This window comes from Ranitomeya variabilis, chromosome 4 (assembly GCF_051348905.1).
Source record: "Ranitomeya variabilis isolate aRanVar5 chromosome 4, aRanVar5.hap1, whole genome shotgun sequence".
Lineage (NCBI taxonomy): Eukaryota > Metazoa > Chordata > Amphibia > Anura > Dendrobatidae > Ranitomeya > Ranitomeya variabilis.
In genome coordinates this window covers 21,896,059-21,912,828 of record NC_135235.1, presented here as the reverse complement: position 1 = coordinate 21,912,828, position 16,770 = coordinate 21,896,059, and the positions used below count along the sequence as shown (strand labels likewise).

General features: G+C 43.8%; 1 protein-coding gene and 1 long non-coding RNA gene across 6 annotated transcripts in view; one reads left to right on the top strand and one right to left on the bottom strand.

Annotated features, from left to right (window-relative positions):
• Positions 1 to 16,770, top strand: part of FAM131B (family with sequence similarity 131 member B) — a 115,781-nt gene that overhangs the window by 75,936 nt on the left and 23,075 nt on the right. The window contains exons 3-6 of one of the 4 annotated variants that reach the window (XM_077258094.1): positions 3,366 to 3,419; positions 3,631 to 3,663; positions 7,536 to 7,629; positions 7,727 to 7,912. In XM_077258094.1, coding sequence (XP_077114209.1) covers positions 3,366 to 3,419; positions 3,631 to 3,663; positions 7,536 to 7,629; positions 7,727 to 7,912 — 367 coding nt within the window. The remainder of the gene's footprint in view (positions 1 to 3,365; positions 3,420 to 3,630; positions 3,664 to 7,535; positions 7,630 to 7,726; positions 7,913 to 16,770) is intronic. The other 3 variants (XM_077258096.1, XM_077258095.1, XM_077258097.1) reach the window with 3 other exon arrangements.
• LOC143769482 (uncharacterized) overlaps positions 1 to 16,770 on the bottom strand; it is a 126,660-nt gene that overhangs the window by 107,341 nt on the left and 2,549 nt on the right. The window lies entirely within an intron of this gene.

The following is a 16,770-nucleotide window of genomic DNA, read 5'->3' as shown; positions in this document are numbered from 1 at the left end:
CTAGGCTTATGAGCGGGCAAGGAGGTAGGACTAGGCTTTATGTGTGGGCAGGGAGGCAGGACTTCTAGGCTTTATGAGCAGGCAGGGAGGCATGACTCCTAGGCTTTATGAGCAGGCAGGACTCCTAGGTTCTATCAGTGGGAAGGGAGGCAGGATTCCTAGGTTTGAGTGGGCAGGGAGGCAGGAGTCCTAGGCTTTATAAGTGGGCAGGGAGGCAGGACTCCTAGGCTTATGAGCGGGCAAGGAGGTAGGACTAGGCTTTATGTGTGGGCAGGGAGGCAGGACTCCTAGGCTTTATGAGCAGGCAGGACTCCTAGGTTCTATCAGTGGGAAGGGAGGCAGGATTCCTAGGTTTGAGTGGGCAGGGAGGCAGGAGTCCTAGGCTTTATGAGTGGGCAGGGAGGCAGGATTCAGCTTTTCTGTATGGGTGTCTGTAGAAAGCAGGGTTTGCAGGGTTTAATTATGAGTGGGTGGAGAAAGATGGTCTCAGTCTTCCTCTATAAGTTGGTAGAATAGGCAGGACTTACAGGATGTCTTAATGAGTCCTGACAGCAGATACAGAGCTTTAGATATATAAATTCTGAATCATATCGCAACTACACATTCCTGATAAATCCCTTAGACATCAAACCAAAATATCCAGTTAAAACTTCACATATTGATATTTTGCATTTCAAATTTATATAAACTGTAATAAAAACTCTCCCAACAATTCATGTAGATTTAAACTTTTAGTCAATTTTTTTTTTGCAGTATTACATTTTTAAAGATGTGATTGTTTTTCTGTACAAGTGAATGTAATGTGCCAGGTGTATCAGTCACTGCATGTGGGTATAATATATAGGTTTATACTTGTGTGTTACGTTCTGTTCATCTTCTGTGTGTTAATGTATAGAACAGTCTATGTCTATCTGTGCTCTCTCTATAGTTTTCCTATGTCTCTCTGTCTTTATCTTACCCTCTCCCTTCCTATACCTTCCTTTAAAGCCCTTAAACGTTTTGTGCCATGTTTGGTAGTTATCCCCTATTTATAACATCCTCATAACATCCTGATTGCTGAAGATTCAACCACTCGGACTCCCACTGATCCCAAGGAATTTGAGGTTGGACATGCGTACCACTGCCCCATGGCTGCCAGATACTGCAGAGAACTGGTCTTCAGGGCCTCGTTCTTGGGATCCCATCAGCTGGACCCTCAACAATTAGAAAGCTATCCCACAATAAAGTGCAGAGGATAACTTCCACACTTGGCACAAACCATTTAATGTCTTTCTCTGCCTCCTCTTTTGTCTCTTATTTCCACTCTTTGTAACAAACCAAAATAACGAATTTTAAATAATCTTCTACATACAGTGCGTTGAAAAATTATTCATATAACCATTCACTTTTCCACATTTTTTTTCACGTTACACCCACAAGCTTAACTGTATTTTATTAGGATTTTATGTGATACCAACACAAAGTAGCAAGTATCTGTGAAATATAAAGGAAATGATACAGGGTTTTCTAAATATTTTTAAAAAATGTAAGTCTGACAATTGTGAGGTGCATTTGTATTTACCCCCCTGAGTCAATACTTTGAAGGACTATCTTTTTGCTGCAGTTACTGCTGTAGTCCTTTGGGGTCTGTCTCTCCCAGTTTTGCACATCTAGAGGTGACATTTTTGCCCCTTCTTCTTTGCAGTCGATCTCGCTCAGTGAGATTGCATGGAGACGTCTGTGATCAGCAATTTTCGCATCTTGTCAGAGATTAGCAATAGGATTTAGGTCTGGATTGTGACTAGGCCGTTCCCACACATGAATAAACTCTCCATTGTAGCTCTGGCAGGATGTTTAGGGTTGTTTTCCTTCTGGGAGATGAACCTACGCCCCAGTCTCTATTCTTTTGCAGCCACTAACAGGTTTTCCTCCGGGTTTACCCTGTAGTTAGCTCCATCCATTTTAACATCAAATCTGACCAGCTTCTCTGTCGCTGCTTAATAAAAGCCTCCCTACCACCATGATGCTGCCACCACCATGTGTGACGGTGGGGATGGTGTTCCAGGGTGATGTGCAGTTTAGTTTTTTGCCACACATAGCGTTTTGTATTTAGCCTGAAAAGTTCTAATTTGGTCTTACCTGACCAGAGCCCCCTTTTCCACATGCTCGCTGTGACCCCTACATGGCTTTTTCAATGCAAGTTGCTCTCCTTATGGCTTACAAAAATGTCTTTCTTTTTACTATTATTCCATAAAGGCCTGATTTGTGGAGTATGTGACTAATCGTTGTCCTGTGGACAGATTCTCACAAACGAGCTGTGGATCTCTGCAGCTCCTCCAGAGTGACCATGGGCCTCTTGGCTGCTCCCTTCTGTAATTAGTGCTCTCCTTGCTTGGTATGTTGGTTGAGGTGGACTTGGTAGGTTTGCAATTGTGCCATGCTCCTTCCATTTTTGGATGATGGATTGAACAGTGCTCGATGAGATGTTCAGGGCTTGGGCTATTTTTATAACCTAAGGATGTTATCAATACCATGGATGGCAAGAAGAACAAACAAATCGATTTTGGAACAAATCAACCCAGATATGTCACTTGGAGCAAGGATCACCAAGGTACGACTTGCCTACTTTGGACACGTCAATCGAAGCGAGCAATCACTGGAGAAAAACATCATGGTCAGAAGAATAGAAGGAACAAGGAAAAGAGGAAGACCAGCAACCCAATGGCTTGACACAGTCAAAATAATGATGGAGAAGAACCTGGTGGACCTATCTAGGTTTGCACAAGAATAATCTTCCTATGGATCATTCATCCATCAAGTCGCCATGACTCGAGATCAAGCCAAAGGCTGTTAAAAAAAGAAACCCTGCTTTACTCTGCTCCACAACTTTATCCCTGACCTGTCTGGTGGGCACCTTGTTTTCATGGTGCTGTTTGATTCCTAATGTTCTCACACAATTCTCTGAGGCCTTCACAGAACAGCTGTAGCTATACTGAGAAGAAATCACACACATGTGGATGCCATGTACTAATTATGTGACTTCTAGGGGGGAATGAATACAAATGCACATCCCAATTTTCAAATTTATATTTTACAAATAATTAGAAAACCCTGTATCATTTCCTTTACACTTCATAAATACTTGCCACTTTGTGTTTGTTTCACATGAAATCCCATTAAAATACATTTAAGTTTGTGGATGTAACGTGATAAAATGTGGAAAAGTTAACAAAGTTTGAATACTTTTTCAAGGCACTGTATATACCCAACTTTCTTTCTATCCCCAACTTTCTTGATTTCTTTAATTTTTCCTTTCTCTCTCTATCTCTTTATCTCTATCTTTCTATCTCTTATATTTATCTCTCTCATATCTATCTAAATTCCAGACGAGAGGCAGCACTCCAGTTCTTGTGCAAAAAAAACGGACTTTATTTGCTCATGTAAGCAGCAACTTTTCAGCCCAAAATAGTTGGGCCTTTTATCTATCTATTATCTATCTATCTCCTTCATATCTATCTCTCCTTTCTCTCACCCTGCTCTCTCACTCTCCCTCGTTCTTCCTCTCTTGTCCATCGTCTTCTCTGTTTCTCTCTCATTTGCTTTGTCTGGTTCTGTGTTGCCTCTCATGTGACTGTTCTCCCTCTCTCTCAGACACGAACAGACTTTTCCTGGGACGGAATTAATGTGAGTCCAGCATTAACCCTGCCTATCTCTTCTCTCTGTAGCTCTGCACTCACTGTCTCACATATCTCTGCACTCACTGTCTCACGTTGCTTTACTTTCCACGAGCACCTTTACATTTAAAGGAACCTATCATTTGATTCATGCTGCCCAAACCGTGGGTAGCATGAATCAGATACTGACTGCACGATTGCAAAAATACGCTTTAAAGATCCCTTGGCTTGGGACCATAGACAGAGAGAAAGCCAAAAAAAACCTTGAACATGGATAGCCAACAGAAAAAGGTCATGGGACATACATATATAAATAATATAAAATGCCTTTATTACAAAGTGAATGGCAGACAGATGGCACTGTGTGCAAGAGTGCCCGCACTATCGTGAGAGATAAAAATGACAATAAAAGAAATGGCCTCATCATAGCAGAAGACGAACAAAAAAGTGAGGATTACTCATAAACATACCCATATTAGATGATCGTCATAAAGAAAATATATGGTGGGGAAATGTAAATTAATAATATGAACCAATATATACTTAGCAGCGTGCCCGACGTACTTTGCCCAAATTTAAAATCATGTTTGACATGCTACTGGCCAAAAATATGCCAAATGAACCAGGCTATAGCAGCACAATAGTAGATGAAATAATGAATAAAAAATCACTGCATGATGCACATTTGCAAGATAGATGTACAGTGTATCTATCTAGGACTGACGAAGGACTCAGTTCCGAAAACGCGCGTCGGGGTGTGTGCCGCACCTCAAACCGAGGACCACCACTAGACCACTACCAGGTAATTATTGATAGATACACTGTACATCTATCTTGCAAATGTGCATCATGCAGTGATTTTTTATTCATTTTTTTCTTCAGGAGGATTCCTATATTCAAATGTGTGTTTGACCTTGTATATTACACTGTTCTATTGTTGTGCTGCTATAGCCTGGTTCATTTGGCATATTTTTGGGCAGTAGCATGTCAAACATGATTTTAAATTTGGGCAAAGTACGTTGGGGACGCTATTAAGTATATATTTGTTCATATTATTAATTTAAATCTTTTTATTAATTTGTAAAAATATTAACCATGTGCCCACCATATATATTCTTTACAACTATTGTCCAATATGGGTGTGTTTATGAGTAGTCCTCACTTTTTTGTTCGTCTTCTGCTATGATGAGGCCGTTTAATATAGAACTTTCATGCATCTCAATATTTAGGATGTTCTGTTAAACTGGTCTATAACACTTTCCCTCTTTGGTGGTCCCCAGTTGTCTACATTAATTGGATGTTATACATGTTTTTCTTTTATTGTCATTTTTATCTCTCACGATAGTGTGGGCACTCTTGCACACAGTGCCATCTGTCTGCCATTCACTTGGTAATAAAGGCATTTTATATTATTTATATACAACTCTGGCAAAAATTAAGAGACCACTGCAAAATGTTCAGTTTGTCTGATTGTTCTCTTTATAGGTATATTTTTCAGTAAAATGTAAATTGTTCTTTTAGTCTATAAACTTCTGACAACATGTCTCCGAAGTTCCAAGCAATAAATTTTGTATTTTTTTTCTGAAAAGGAAAGATGGTCAAAAAAAAAAACCAAAAAACAGTGGTTTCAGATCTCAAATAATGCAAAGAAAACAAGTTCATCATCATTTAGAACAATAATACTAATGTTTTAAGTCAGGAAGAGTTCAGAAATCAATATTTTGTGGAATAACCATGATTTTTAATCCCAGCTTTCATGCGTCATGGCATGCTTTCCCCCAGTCTTTCACTTCTTTTGGGTGACCTCATGCCTCTCCTGGTACAATAATATCAGCAGTTCTTTGTTTGTTGGCTTGTGACTATCCATCATCCTCCTGATTACATTCCAGAGGTTTTCAATGGGGGTCAGGTATAGAGTTGGGCGGCCATGACAGGGTTTTGATATGTGGTCTCTTAAGTTTTGCCAGAGCTGTATGTGTCCCATGACCTTTTTCTGTTGGCTATCCATGTTCAAGGTTTTTTTCAGTTTTTGTCTATCTCCGAATGGTCGGCCATTTATTGTCAAGGACGTATATATGCTGGCGACTATACATAGTCACGTATGGATTTCTTATTTAATTAAGCTATTACGTCCGCTTTTTCTGTTTGCGCTACCATAGACAGAGAGTAGACAAGTCCAGCACCAACCCCTGATGGCTTTTCCCTGTGCTGCTCCAGGTGATTGACAGGTCACTCACTATTGGAAAGATCTGTCAATCATTCTAGCAGCGCTGGGAAGAGGCATCCGGGAGTGGTGCCAGACTGTTAGGATCTCCAGCTGGATCCCTGTACCGCCGAGCATTTCAGAGAGATCCCGTGTATACCTGGTGGCAATCATGCACCCTAGATCTCATCCAGGCTACCCATGGTTTGGGCTGCATAGCTCCGATGACAGGTTCCTTTTAACACTCCAATTTCCAAAGTATGAAAACAGATTTTTCAGGCAGCCATATTAACAGTAACATTTTTATATACTTTTCTATGAATGTGTGATAATCCACAACGTCTGACTATCAGACCCAAAGGGTTCCATTAATGCCAGATTAAAGGAATTATGGACAGGTGTGGTTCTGTTTTTGCCTAAGCTGATACACCTCCGATGAAGTCCGTAACTGCACTTTTTCTACATCCATTTTTGGAGAGAAGAGGATAATCTATCTCTAAAGGCAGCAAAAAGGCTAAAAGCTTACTGATGGTTTTCCAAGTAGTCACAGAAATAAAAAACATCATAAAAAAACATCAGCAACATTTTTTATTTATAATGATGACTTGATGGGTAAGAACACTTCTCAACTTCTTTCTCTTCTAATCACTATGTCTAAAATACACAAAACAATTTTTTTTTTAGTTAAAGGGGTTCTCCTAGACTTTAATATTGATGTTCTATTCTCAGTATTAACTATTAAATTGGTAGGGGTACAACTTCCTGCACCCCATCCAATCAGATATCCTGTGCCTGTACGTCTTAGTCCAAGACACTTTCGTGAAGCTGCAATACCAGGTATAGCCACTACAAAATGTTTGGTGCTGCACCTGATATTGCAGCTCAGTCCCATTCACTTCAATAACACAGATGTGAAAAGAACTGCAGTACCAAAAATAACCACTGCAAAATTCATGGCGCTGTGATTGGTAAACTATAAAATGGACACAGCGCTCGCTGGAGCATCAAAGCCACTTCAATCAGCAGATTGTGGATGTGCCAGAAAGTGGATACCTAAAGATACTCCAATTTCTCCCCCACTTCTGTGGACTGTTCTTTTGCCCTAATAAAGGACAATCAATATCTAAGTCCCGAAAAAAACCCTTTAAGCTGGACATGTGCAGTGTTTCTTAAGATTCAATGAAGATTTAATATGGCATAAATGTTTGATTTGCTGGTATTTTCAGTAGTCACCAGAATGGGGGTACCATTACTCTTTTAGGTAAAAAGTGGACAATGCTGTCCACTTATCTCTATGGGAGATATTGAAGCAGCCAAGTTGGAAACCCACCCAACTGGAATACTAAAAAATGTCACCAAAGGTGAAACCTTGTTGGTGAATCTTAGGAGAATCCGCACCATGTCCGGCCACCATTAGCGTACCCCCCCCCCACGCCCTCCCCCCACTGGCTCACACTCTCTTTTTGCACATTTGATCACTTTCTCTTTATCACTGTCACTGCAAGATTACATAGTCACTCAACGATCTCTGTATCCACCTCTCTTGGCTCTGAGCAGAACCTGTCTCATGTCTGTCCGTCTCTCGGTCTCTCGATCCTGTCCTGTCTCTCTATCTTTAATTTCTTGTCCATCTCGTTCCCTGAGCGATTATCTCCTCTCTCTCTCTTATGATCTGTTAGCTATCAATGGAAGACACAACCTCGATCCTTCCTCGGTTGAAGAGACATTCCAATGCGTATGGAATTGGTGCTCTCGCCAAATCCTCTGTCAAAGGTACTGGACATTCTGTGATGATCTCCACCCGGACCTGGGCCGACCGTCTGTCTTCACCGTGGAGTCACAATAATAACCCTCTTCTCTTTCATTGCAGGTGTCTCTCGAACGATGAAGGATCATGTTACCAAGCCTACAGCAATTGGTTCAGGACGTGTTGCTCATATGATAGAATGGCAAAGTTGGGGTCAGCCACCGCCTCCGACCACTAAATGCACTCAGTTGGACAGCGACGCTTACTCTGACCTGAGTGATGGAGAGAAGGAGGCGAGGTTCCTGGCCGGTGCGTAGGGTATCGATTATAGTCATGTAATGTCAAAATCAAACATCTAACAGGGATAAAAATGTAAGCTTTCTTCCAGAAGCAGCGCCGATCCTGTCTCCTGGTTGTTTCTGGTACTGCTCAATTAAAGTGATGGGAGCAGAGCTGCAATACCATACACAACATGTGTACTGGTGGAGAAGTCTGTCTGGCAGAAATCAGCTGTTTTTCTAGTTCTGCATGTCCTCTTGATGTCCTGAGTTAACTACTGATTGGAGCTCAGGATAGTATTATGTGATTTTTCTCCAGTGATATTGTCCAGTTCTTGAGATGGTCGGTGCCTGGGAGCTGCGTACTATTTGTTCTCCAGTGAGATCACACGTACTCTCGACACAGCGGAGTATGAATGAATACGATGAATGTAGAGAGCTTATGGAAATCCAGTGTGATCTAGTGTTAGTCCACGTACTGGGCAAGTATCCCGGCATGGACGTACAGACACGCCATGCTCCGCTTTCTCCTGTAGTACCGTAGACAGCAAATGAGGCTGAGGTCGAGTTTGCGCACCACCGCTCCATTCAAAACCATCCTCAGGATCATTGGGGATCCCAGGGGTCAGATCAGTAAGTTTTAACCATTTCTATGGATAAGGAATAACTTTTCATTTTTGAAATACCCCTTTAAATATGATACTGACTTAATGCAAAAAGTTGTGACATATTTGGGCTCACATTGAGTGCAATAGGGTAAGTTTATTAAAAAAAAAAAAAGCCTAAAAGTAAAATTGGCATTTTTGCCCAAAGTAACTAATCCAAGAACAGCGGAAAATAAAAGCTGCAACGTGATTGGTTGCTGTGGCTAACAAAGATAAAAGAACTTTTACGCAGTTTTCATAAACCTGCCCCAATGTGTGTACTGAGCACTGAAAGACTGTGAGATATGAGGTCAGTGCTGACTCCACATCCATTATGGGAGATGCAGTGAGGAAAATAAGTAGTTGATACACTGCCGATTTTGCAAGTTTTCCTTCCTACAAAGAATGGAGACGTCTCTAATTTTTAATGTACGTACACTTCAACCGTGAGAGACAGAATCTAAAAATAAAATCCAAAAAATCAGATTGTATGATTTTTAAATAATTAAACTGTATTTTATTGCATGAAATAAGTATTTGATCACCTACCAACCAACAAAACTCTGGCTCTTAAAGACCTGTTAGGTTTTCTTTAAGAAGCCCTCGTACTCCACACTCATTATATGTATTAATTGCACCTGTTGGAACTCGTTACCTGTATAAAAGACACCTGTCCACACTCTCAATCAATCACACTCCAACCTCTCCACCATGGCCAAGACCAAAGAGCTGTCTAATGACATCAGGGGCAAAATTGTAGACCTGCACAAGGCTGGGATGAGCTACAGAACAATGGGCAAGCAGGTGGTGAGAAGGCAACAACTGTTGGCACAATTATTAGAAAATTGAAGAAACACAAGATGATTGTCCGCAGGGCCGGACTGGCCATCTGGCAATTCTGGCAAATGCCAGAAGGGCCTGTCTGGTCATGGGCCGCCTTGTTTGCTACGTTGTTAACAGAATCGGTGTTGTCAAGACACCCATACTGTTAAGAGTTGTGACGGAGCACAAAGTCGCTGACTCCGTCACTTACCCCAGCAGCCACGGGTATCATTAGAAATATTCGTCTTGTAGTAAATCTTCCTTTCCTCCATCCAGGGAGTCATGATATGTACTTTTTTCCCTGTCCTGTATTTTGTATAATATGTCATTATGTGGTGCGACTTCTCTTTGGTTGTATTTACTGTACACTTTGCAATGTCATGGGATGTACAGTTAGGTCCATATATATTTGGACAGAGACAACATTTTTCCAATTTTGGTTATAAACATTACCACAATGAATTTTAAACAAAACAATTCAGATGCAGTTGAAGCTCAGACTTTCAGCCTTCATTTGAGGGTATCCACATTAAAATTGGATGAAGAGTTTAGGAGTTTCAACTCCTTAACATGTGCCACCCTGTTTTTAAAGGGACCAAAAGTAATTGGACAGATTCAATAATTTTAAATAAAATGTTCATTTTTAGTACTTGGTTGAAAACCCTTTGTTGGCAATGACTGCCTGAAGTCTTGAACTCATGGACATCACCAGACGCTGTGTTTCCTCCTTTTTGATGCTCTCCAGGCCTTCACTGCGGTGGTTTTCAGTTGCTGTTTGTTTGTGGGCCTTTCTGAAGTTTAGTCTTTAACAAGTGAAATGCTGCTCAATTGGGTTGAGATCAGGTGACTGACTTGGCCATTCAAGAATATTCCACTTCTTTGATTTAATAAACTCCTGGGTTGCTTTGGCTTTATGTTTTGGGTCATTGTCCATCTGTAGTATGAAACGACGACCAATCAGTTTTGCTGCATTTGGCTTGATCTGAGCACACAGTATGGCGGCTCTGAATACCTCAGAATTCATTCGGCTGCTTCTGTCCTGTGTCACATCATCCATAAACACTAGTGACCCAGTGCCACTGGCAGCCATGCATGCCCAAGCCATCACACTGCCTCCGCCGTGTTTTACAGATGATGTGGTATGCTTTGGGTCATGAGCTGTACCACGCCTTTGCCATACTTTTCTCTTTCCATCATTCTGGTAGAGGTTGATCTTGGTTTCATCTGTCCAAAGAATGTTCTTCCTGAACTGTGCTGGCTTTTTTAGATGTTTTTTGGCCTTTTTATTCTTGACACTTATGAGTGGCTGCACCGTGCAGTGAACCCTCTGTAGTTACTTTCATAGAGTCTTCTCTTTATGGTAGATTTGGATATTGATACGCCGACCTCCTGGAGAGTGTTGTTCACTTGGTTGGCTGTTGTGAATGGATTTCTCCTCACCATGGAGATTATTCTGCGATCATCCACCACTGTTGTCTTCCGTGGGCGCCCAGGTCTTTTTGCATTGATGAGTTCACCAGTGCTTTCTTTCTTTCTCAGGATGTACCAAACTGTAGATTTTGCCACTCCTAATATTGTAGCAATTTCTCGGATGGGTTTTTTCTGTTTTCGCAGCTTAAGGATGGCTTGATTCACCTGCATGGAGAGCTCCTTTGACCGCATGTTTACTTCACAGCAAAACCTTCCAAATGCAAGCACCACATCTCAAATCAACTCCAGGCCTTTTATCTGCTTAATTGAGAATGACATAACGAAGGGATTGCCCACACCTGTCCATGAAATAGCCTTGGAGTCAATTGTCCAATTACTTTTGGTCCCTTTAAAAACAGGGTGGCACATGTTAAGGAGTTGAAACTCCTAAACCCTTCATCCGATTTTAATGTGGATACCCTCAAATGAAAGCTGAAAGTCTGAACTTCAACTGCATCTGAATTGTTTTGTTTAAAATTCATTGTGGTAATGTCTGTAACCAAAATTAGAAAAATGTTGTCTTTGTCCAAATATATATGGACCTAAGGGCCCCTTCACACTGTGCAATCAAAGTCTGAACGAGCGTTCGATTTGTGACGTTTATCCGTCCTCGTTCCGAGGTTGCAAAGTGTGACATGGCGTTACGATCTGCGACGCAGCCCAGCATCGTACGATGTGAAAGAAAGAGCAGAACTTTCTTTCGTCGTAAATGTCTCGCTGTGGCGGTCGAAATCGTAGTATGTGACGGCGGTCATACGAGCTCGTAATGCGACTACGTGGGTTGGGCTTCCGCATACCTGTCTCCTGATTGGGCGTGACGTTTTAGCACGCCCATGCTGGTAATACGTCACGCTCGGAGTCGTAGGACTATGGCGGTGTGAAGGGTAGCGTACGATTGCGACGCGTGACGTTCACATCGCAACTACGTCAGAAAAAGCGTTAACATCGTAGAGTGTGACCGCTGGCTACGAGCTCGTACTGCGATGTCGAATATGACGCAAATGCGTCGTAATCGTAGCAGAATCGACCAGTGTGAAGGGGCCCTAACTGTATGTAACTTAACCTGTCTCCTTACCCCAATACTTGCAGCCCTAAGCTATAATGTAATTAAGCTTTGTCAACACCACTAGTGAAGGAATAGCCATTCTTCCTCACAGCAGGTGGCTAGTCAAATGCACATACTGAATAGACTAAGCAGAGCTGACCAGTCTAGATTCTTCTGGTGGACCCAATCATTGAATAGAAGGTGTGACGCCTACCCCTTCGTGGACTGATCCCAGGAGCTCAGACAATCCATTCTTATTTTTGAGATCAGATGTGAGTTGACCCTTGAAGGAGAAGGAGTGGGGATTCTTAGCCAAGGCAAGACCCCACATCCATCTGTGACTGCGGAAGCGAACGGGGCGAGACTTGAGCTGAGGACATATCTCGTCGTTCGTGAGATTGTTTTGGGATCCCTTGGACTCGTGTGGACTATTGCTTTGTTAGCTGGCACAAGGATTATCGGGAGGTGCCCCCGAATCTGTTCCATTGGACTAATTGTGGACTCTGTAGATCTACCTGCATGTGCTGTTCCAGCGTTCTTGATAATATATCTGTTGAATCATCCCTCGGCCTGTTGTCCCTTCTTGCTCTGCCGTACACCCCGTCACAAACTGGTGGCAAGCAGTGGGATCAGAGCAGAAGGAATGGAGGACAAAGGCCCATCAACATCGGGAACCAGCACCGCAGAGTACAAGAACTGGACTGCGATGAACCTACAAACAAAGGCCCGTTAACTGGGAGTCAGCTACAAGGGACTCTCCAAGGAGCAGCTAATTGAGGCTTTGGAAGGAGTTCGCCTGCAAGATTACGCTGAGGAAGGATTCCCACAGCAAACGGAGGAAAGATGGCAGCCGGAGGTAAATACCCAAAAAAGTCAGTGGGTTGTGTGGTACGAGGAGGAGTTGGCATTGCTGGGAGAAGAGGCCACCATAGACGATAAGAGGGAGGCCATTCACAGAGCTCAGGAGATGGCATTGCTGGAGAGGCAGATTGCTTTGGAAGCAGCTAGAAGCTCCAGACAGACTGTAACCCCAGCACCCACCATGAGGGAACTCCCCAGAGTGTCCCGCAAAGACTTCAAGCCGTTTAATGAGGCTGCAGGCGACATTGAGGGCTTCTTCCAGGACTTTGAGCATCAGTGTCGATTAATGGAAGTCCCGGAAAGGGAGCGAGTCCGACATCTGGTGGGGCTCTTGGAGGGTGGAGCTGCCGCAGCCTATAGAGCTATGGACCCTCGGGGGAACTGTGAGTATGCAGAGATTAAACAGACTATTCTAGAACATTATGCTGTTACCCCAGACACTTACAGGGCTCAGTTTCGTACTTTCGCTTGTGATGAGGAAGTGTCTTTCAAGATGTATGCCCACAGACTGAAATAAATATGTAATCGCTGGCTGGAGGCACAGGAGGCCTTAACCTGGGAGACCTTCCTCCAGGTTATCCTAAAAGAGCAGTTCTACTTCAAGTGCCCTGCTGAGATCCAGGAATGGGTGCATGCGAGGAGACCAGCAACAGTGGAGCAAGCTGCTGCTTTAGCTGATGAGGTTCTCACTATCAAGCCTCATTGGAAAAATTTACTGGTGGATGGAGTAAAAAATACCAACACCCCACCACCAGTGGTCTCTTGTCCTTCAGTCCCCAAAGTTTGCTGTCCCACTAGACCACCACCTCATGTTGATACCCATGTGACTCACCTTCCAGCTAGTCCTACCCCTTCCTCTGAAATGCTACAAGGAGAGAAAGTAGTTGAGCGCAGGTGTTATGGATGTGGGCATCCTGGGCATCTGCAGACCACCTGCCCAGCTATACAGTGGAGAAATCGGTCTCAACCCCAACAACCACCGCATGCACCGTCACATAGATATCAGCCTCCAGGTTCCCTTACCTCCGTCCCCAGAGTGCACATGGGAAGGAGTGCGATACAGCGCAGATGTTACCGATGTGGGCAGGCTGGGCATCTGCAAGATGCCTGCCCTCAGGGTCAATTGAGGAATGACCCTGCACCGAATCAGCCCATCAATTATTTACAGCCAAATACAACGGGGGAAGAGGTGCCACCGCTACAAATTGATTTGCCTAATAGCTCAGAAACCCATGTTCGACCATTAAGGGTTTATGGGGTGCGGGCCACAGCCACGAGTTCCTTTAATCCTCAAAGAAAGCATGTACAGGAGGTCATGCTGGACGGTCGGAGAGTTCTTGGTTTTTGTGACTCTGGGGCATTTCTCACCATAGCTGATCCCAGAGTTGTTCGGCCAGAGGCAATACAGCGTGGACCTGGGATTACCATTGAATTAGCTGGAGGCCAATGGAAGAATATCCCAAAAGCAAGCGTAGAACTGGACTTTGGCTTTGGGGTCAAGCAATGCGTGGTTGGGGTGATGAGGGGCCTGCCTGCAGATATTGTCTTAGGAAATGATGTGGGAGAGCTACAATGTCGATTTGTGGGTGCCGGTAGCAGAGTTTAAGTCAAAGAGGATGTAAAATGGAGCCCGCCTTTAAGTCTACAGCTGCACCATACAATACAGAAGAGGGAGCCAACACCAAAATGCAGATGGACTGTCCAGGCAAGAGGAGCCCTGAGTACGGTCAGCCATGCCTGTGTGTACTTAACCAGCGACCTGTAGAGGTCCCTAGTACGTACACAAATTGGGAGGGGAAGGGATTGTCATGATATGTACTTTTTTTCCCTGTCCTGTATTTTGTATAATATGTCATGATGTGATGCGACTTCTCTTTGGTTGTATTTACTGTACACTTTGCAATGTCATGGGATGTATGTAACTTAACCTGTCTCCTTCCCCCAATACTTGCAGCCCTAAGCTATAATGTAATTAAGCTTTGTCAACACCACTAGTGAAGGAATAGCCATTCTTCCTCACAGCAGGTGGTTAGTCAAATGCACATACTGGATAGACTAAGCGGAGCCGACCAGTCTAGAATCTTCTGGTGGACCCAACCATTGAATAGAAGGTGTGACCCCTACCCCTTCATGGGCTGATCCCAGGAGCTCAGACAATTCATTCTTATTTTTGAGATCAGATGTGAGTTGACCCTTGAAGGAGAAGGAGTGGGGATTCTTAAGGTACCGTTACACTTAACGACTTACCAACGATCACGACCAGCGATACGACCTGGCCGTGATCGTTGGTAAGTCGTTGTGTGGTCGCTGGGGAGCTGTCACACAGACAGCTCTCTCCAGCGACCAACGATCAGGGGAACGACTTCGGCATCGTTGAAACTGTTTTCAATGATGCCGAAGTCCCCGGGTAACCAGGGTAAACATCGGGTTAGTAAGTGCAGGGCCGCGATTAGTAACCCGATATTTACCCTGGTTACCATTGTAAAAGTTAAAAAAAAAAAACAGTACATACTCACATTCCGATGTCTGTCACGTCCCCCGCCGTCAGCTTCCCGCACTGACTGTGTCAGCGCCGGCCGTAAAGCAGAGCACAGCGGTGACGTCACCGCTGTGCTCTGCTTTACGGCCGGCGCTGACAGTGCAGGGAAGCTGACGGCAGGGGACGTGACAGACATCGGAATGTGAGTATGTACTGTTTGTTTTTTTTTTACTTTTACAATGGTAACCAGGGTAAATATCGGGTTACTAAGCGCGGCCCTGCGCTTAGTAACCCGATATTTACCCTGGTTACAAGTGAACACATCGCTGGATCGGCGTCACACACGCCGATCCAGCGATGACAGCGGGTGATCAGCGACCAAAAAAAGGTCCTGATCATTCCCTACGACCAACGATCTCCCAGCAGGGGCCTGATCGTTGGTCGCTGTCACACTATAACGAGATCGTTGCTACGTCACAAAAAGCGTGACGTTGCAACGATATCCTTAACGATATCGTTATGTGTGAAGGTACATTTAGCCGAGGCAAGACCCCACGTCCATCTGTGACTGCGGAAGCGAATGGGGCGAGACTTGAGCTGAGGACATATCTCGTCGTTCGTGGGATTGTTTTGGGATCCCTTGGACTCGTGTGGACTATTGCTTTGTTAGCTGGCACAAGGATTATCGGGAGGTGCCCCCGAATCTGTTCCGTTGGACTAATTGTGGACTCTGTAGATCTACCTGCATGTGCTGTTCCAGCGTTCTTGATAATAAATCTGTTGAATCATCCCTCGGCCTGTTGTCCCTTCTTGCTCTGCCGTACACCCTGTCACACAGGGTAATATTAGTGATATATCCCATCTGGTTCATGGGGACGGGGACAACATGGGCCTGTGTGATTTCAAATGCCAAGGCTGAATTTTGTCACCAGTCCTTTCCTGTCAGTCTTCCTCGGTCTGGGGCTCCAGGCAAGATCTCGCCTTGTGGGGTAAGGATGATTCTGAGAAAGGTCAGGAATCAGCAAAGAACTACATGGAAGGATCTGGTCAGTGACATGAAGAGAGCTGGGACCACAGTCTCAAACATTATGGTTAGTCAATAAAAAGCTGTAAGGAAAGTAAAAGCGTAATAGGGTCAGAAAGGTGGATTAACTCCGCGCTGCTTGAAAGATAGAAGTCCAAATGGATATTCAGATGAAAAAGTGGCTTTATTCAACGTGTTTCGGAGCACTATGACTCCTTCATCAGGAAACCACAAAAGTATATATTTTGGACTTCTATCTTTCAAGCAGTGCAGAATTAATCCACCTTTTTATCCCTTTTTTTCCATTTTGGTAACAACTCCACTCACTGTGTTTGGAGGAACAAGAAGGACAACCCCAAGAACACAGTCCCAACAATAAAGAATGGTGAAGAAAACCGCCTACTTTGGGGGTGCTTTTCTGCAAAAGGGACAGAGTGACTGCACTGTGTCGAAGGGAGGATGGAAGGAGTCATGTAACGTTAAATTTTGGCCAACAGCCTCCATCCCTCATTAAAGGTATTGAAAATGGGTCGTGGCTAGGTCT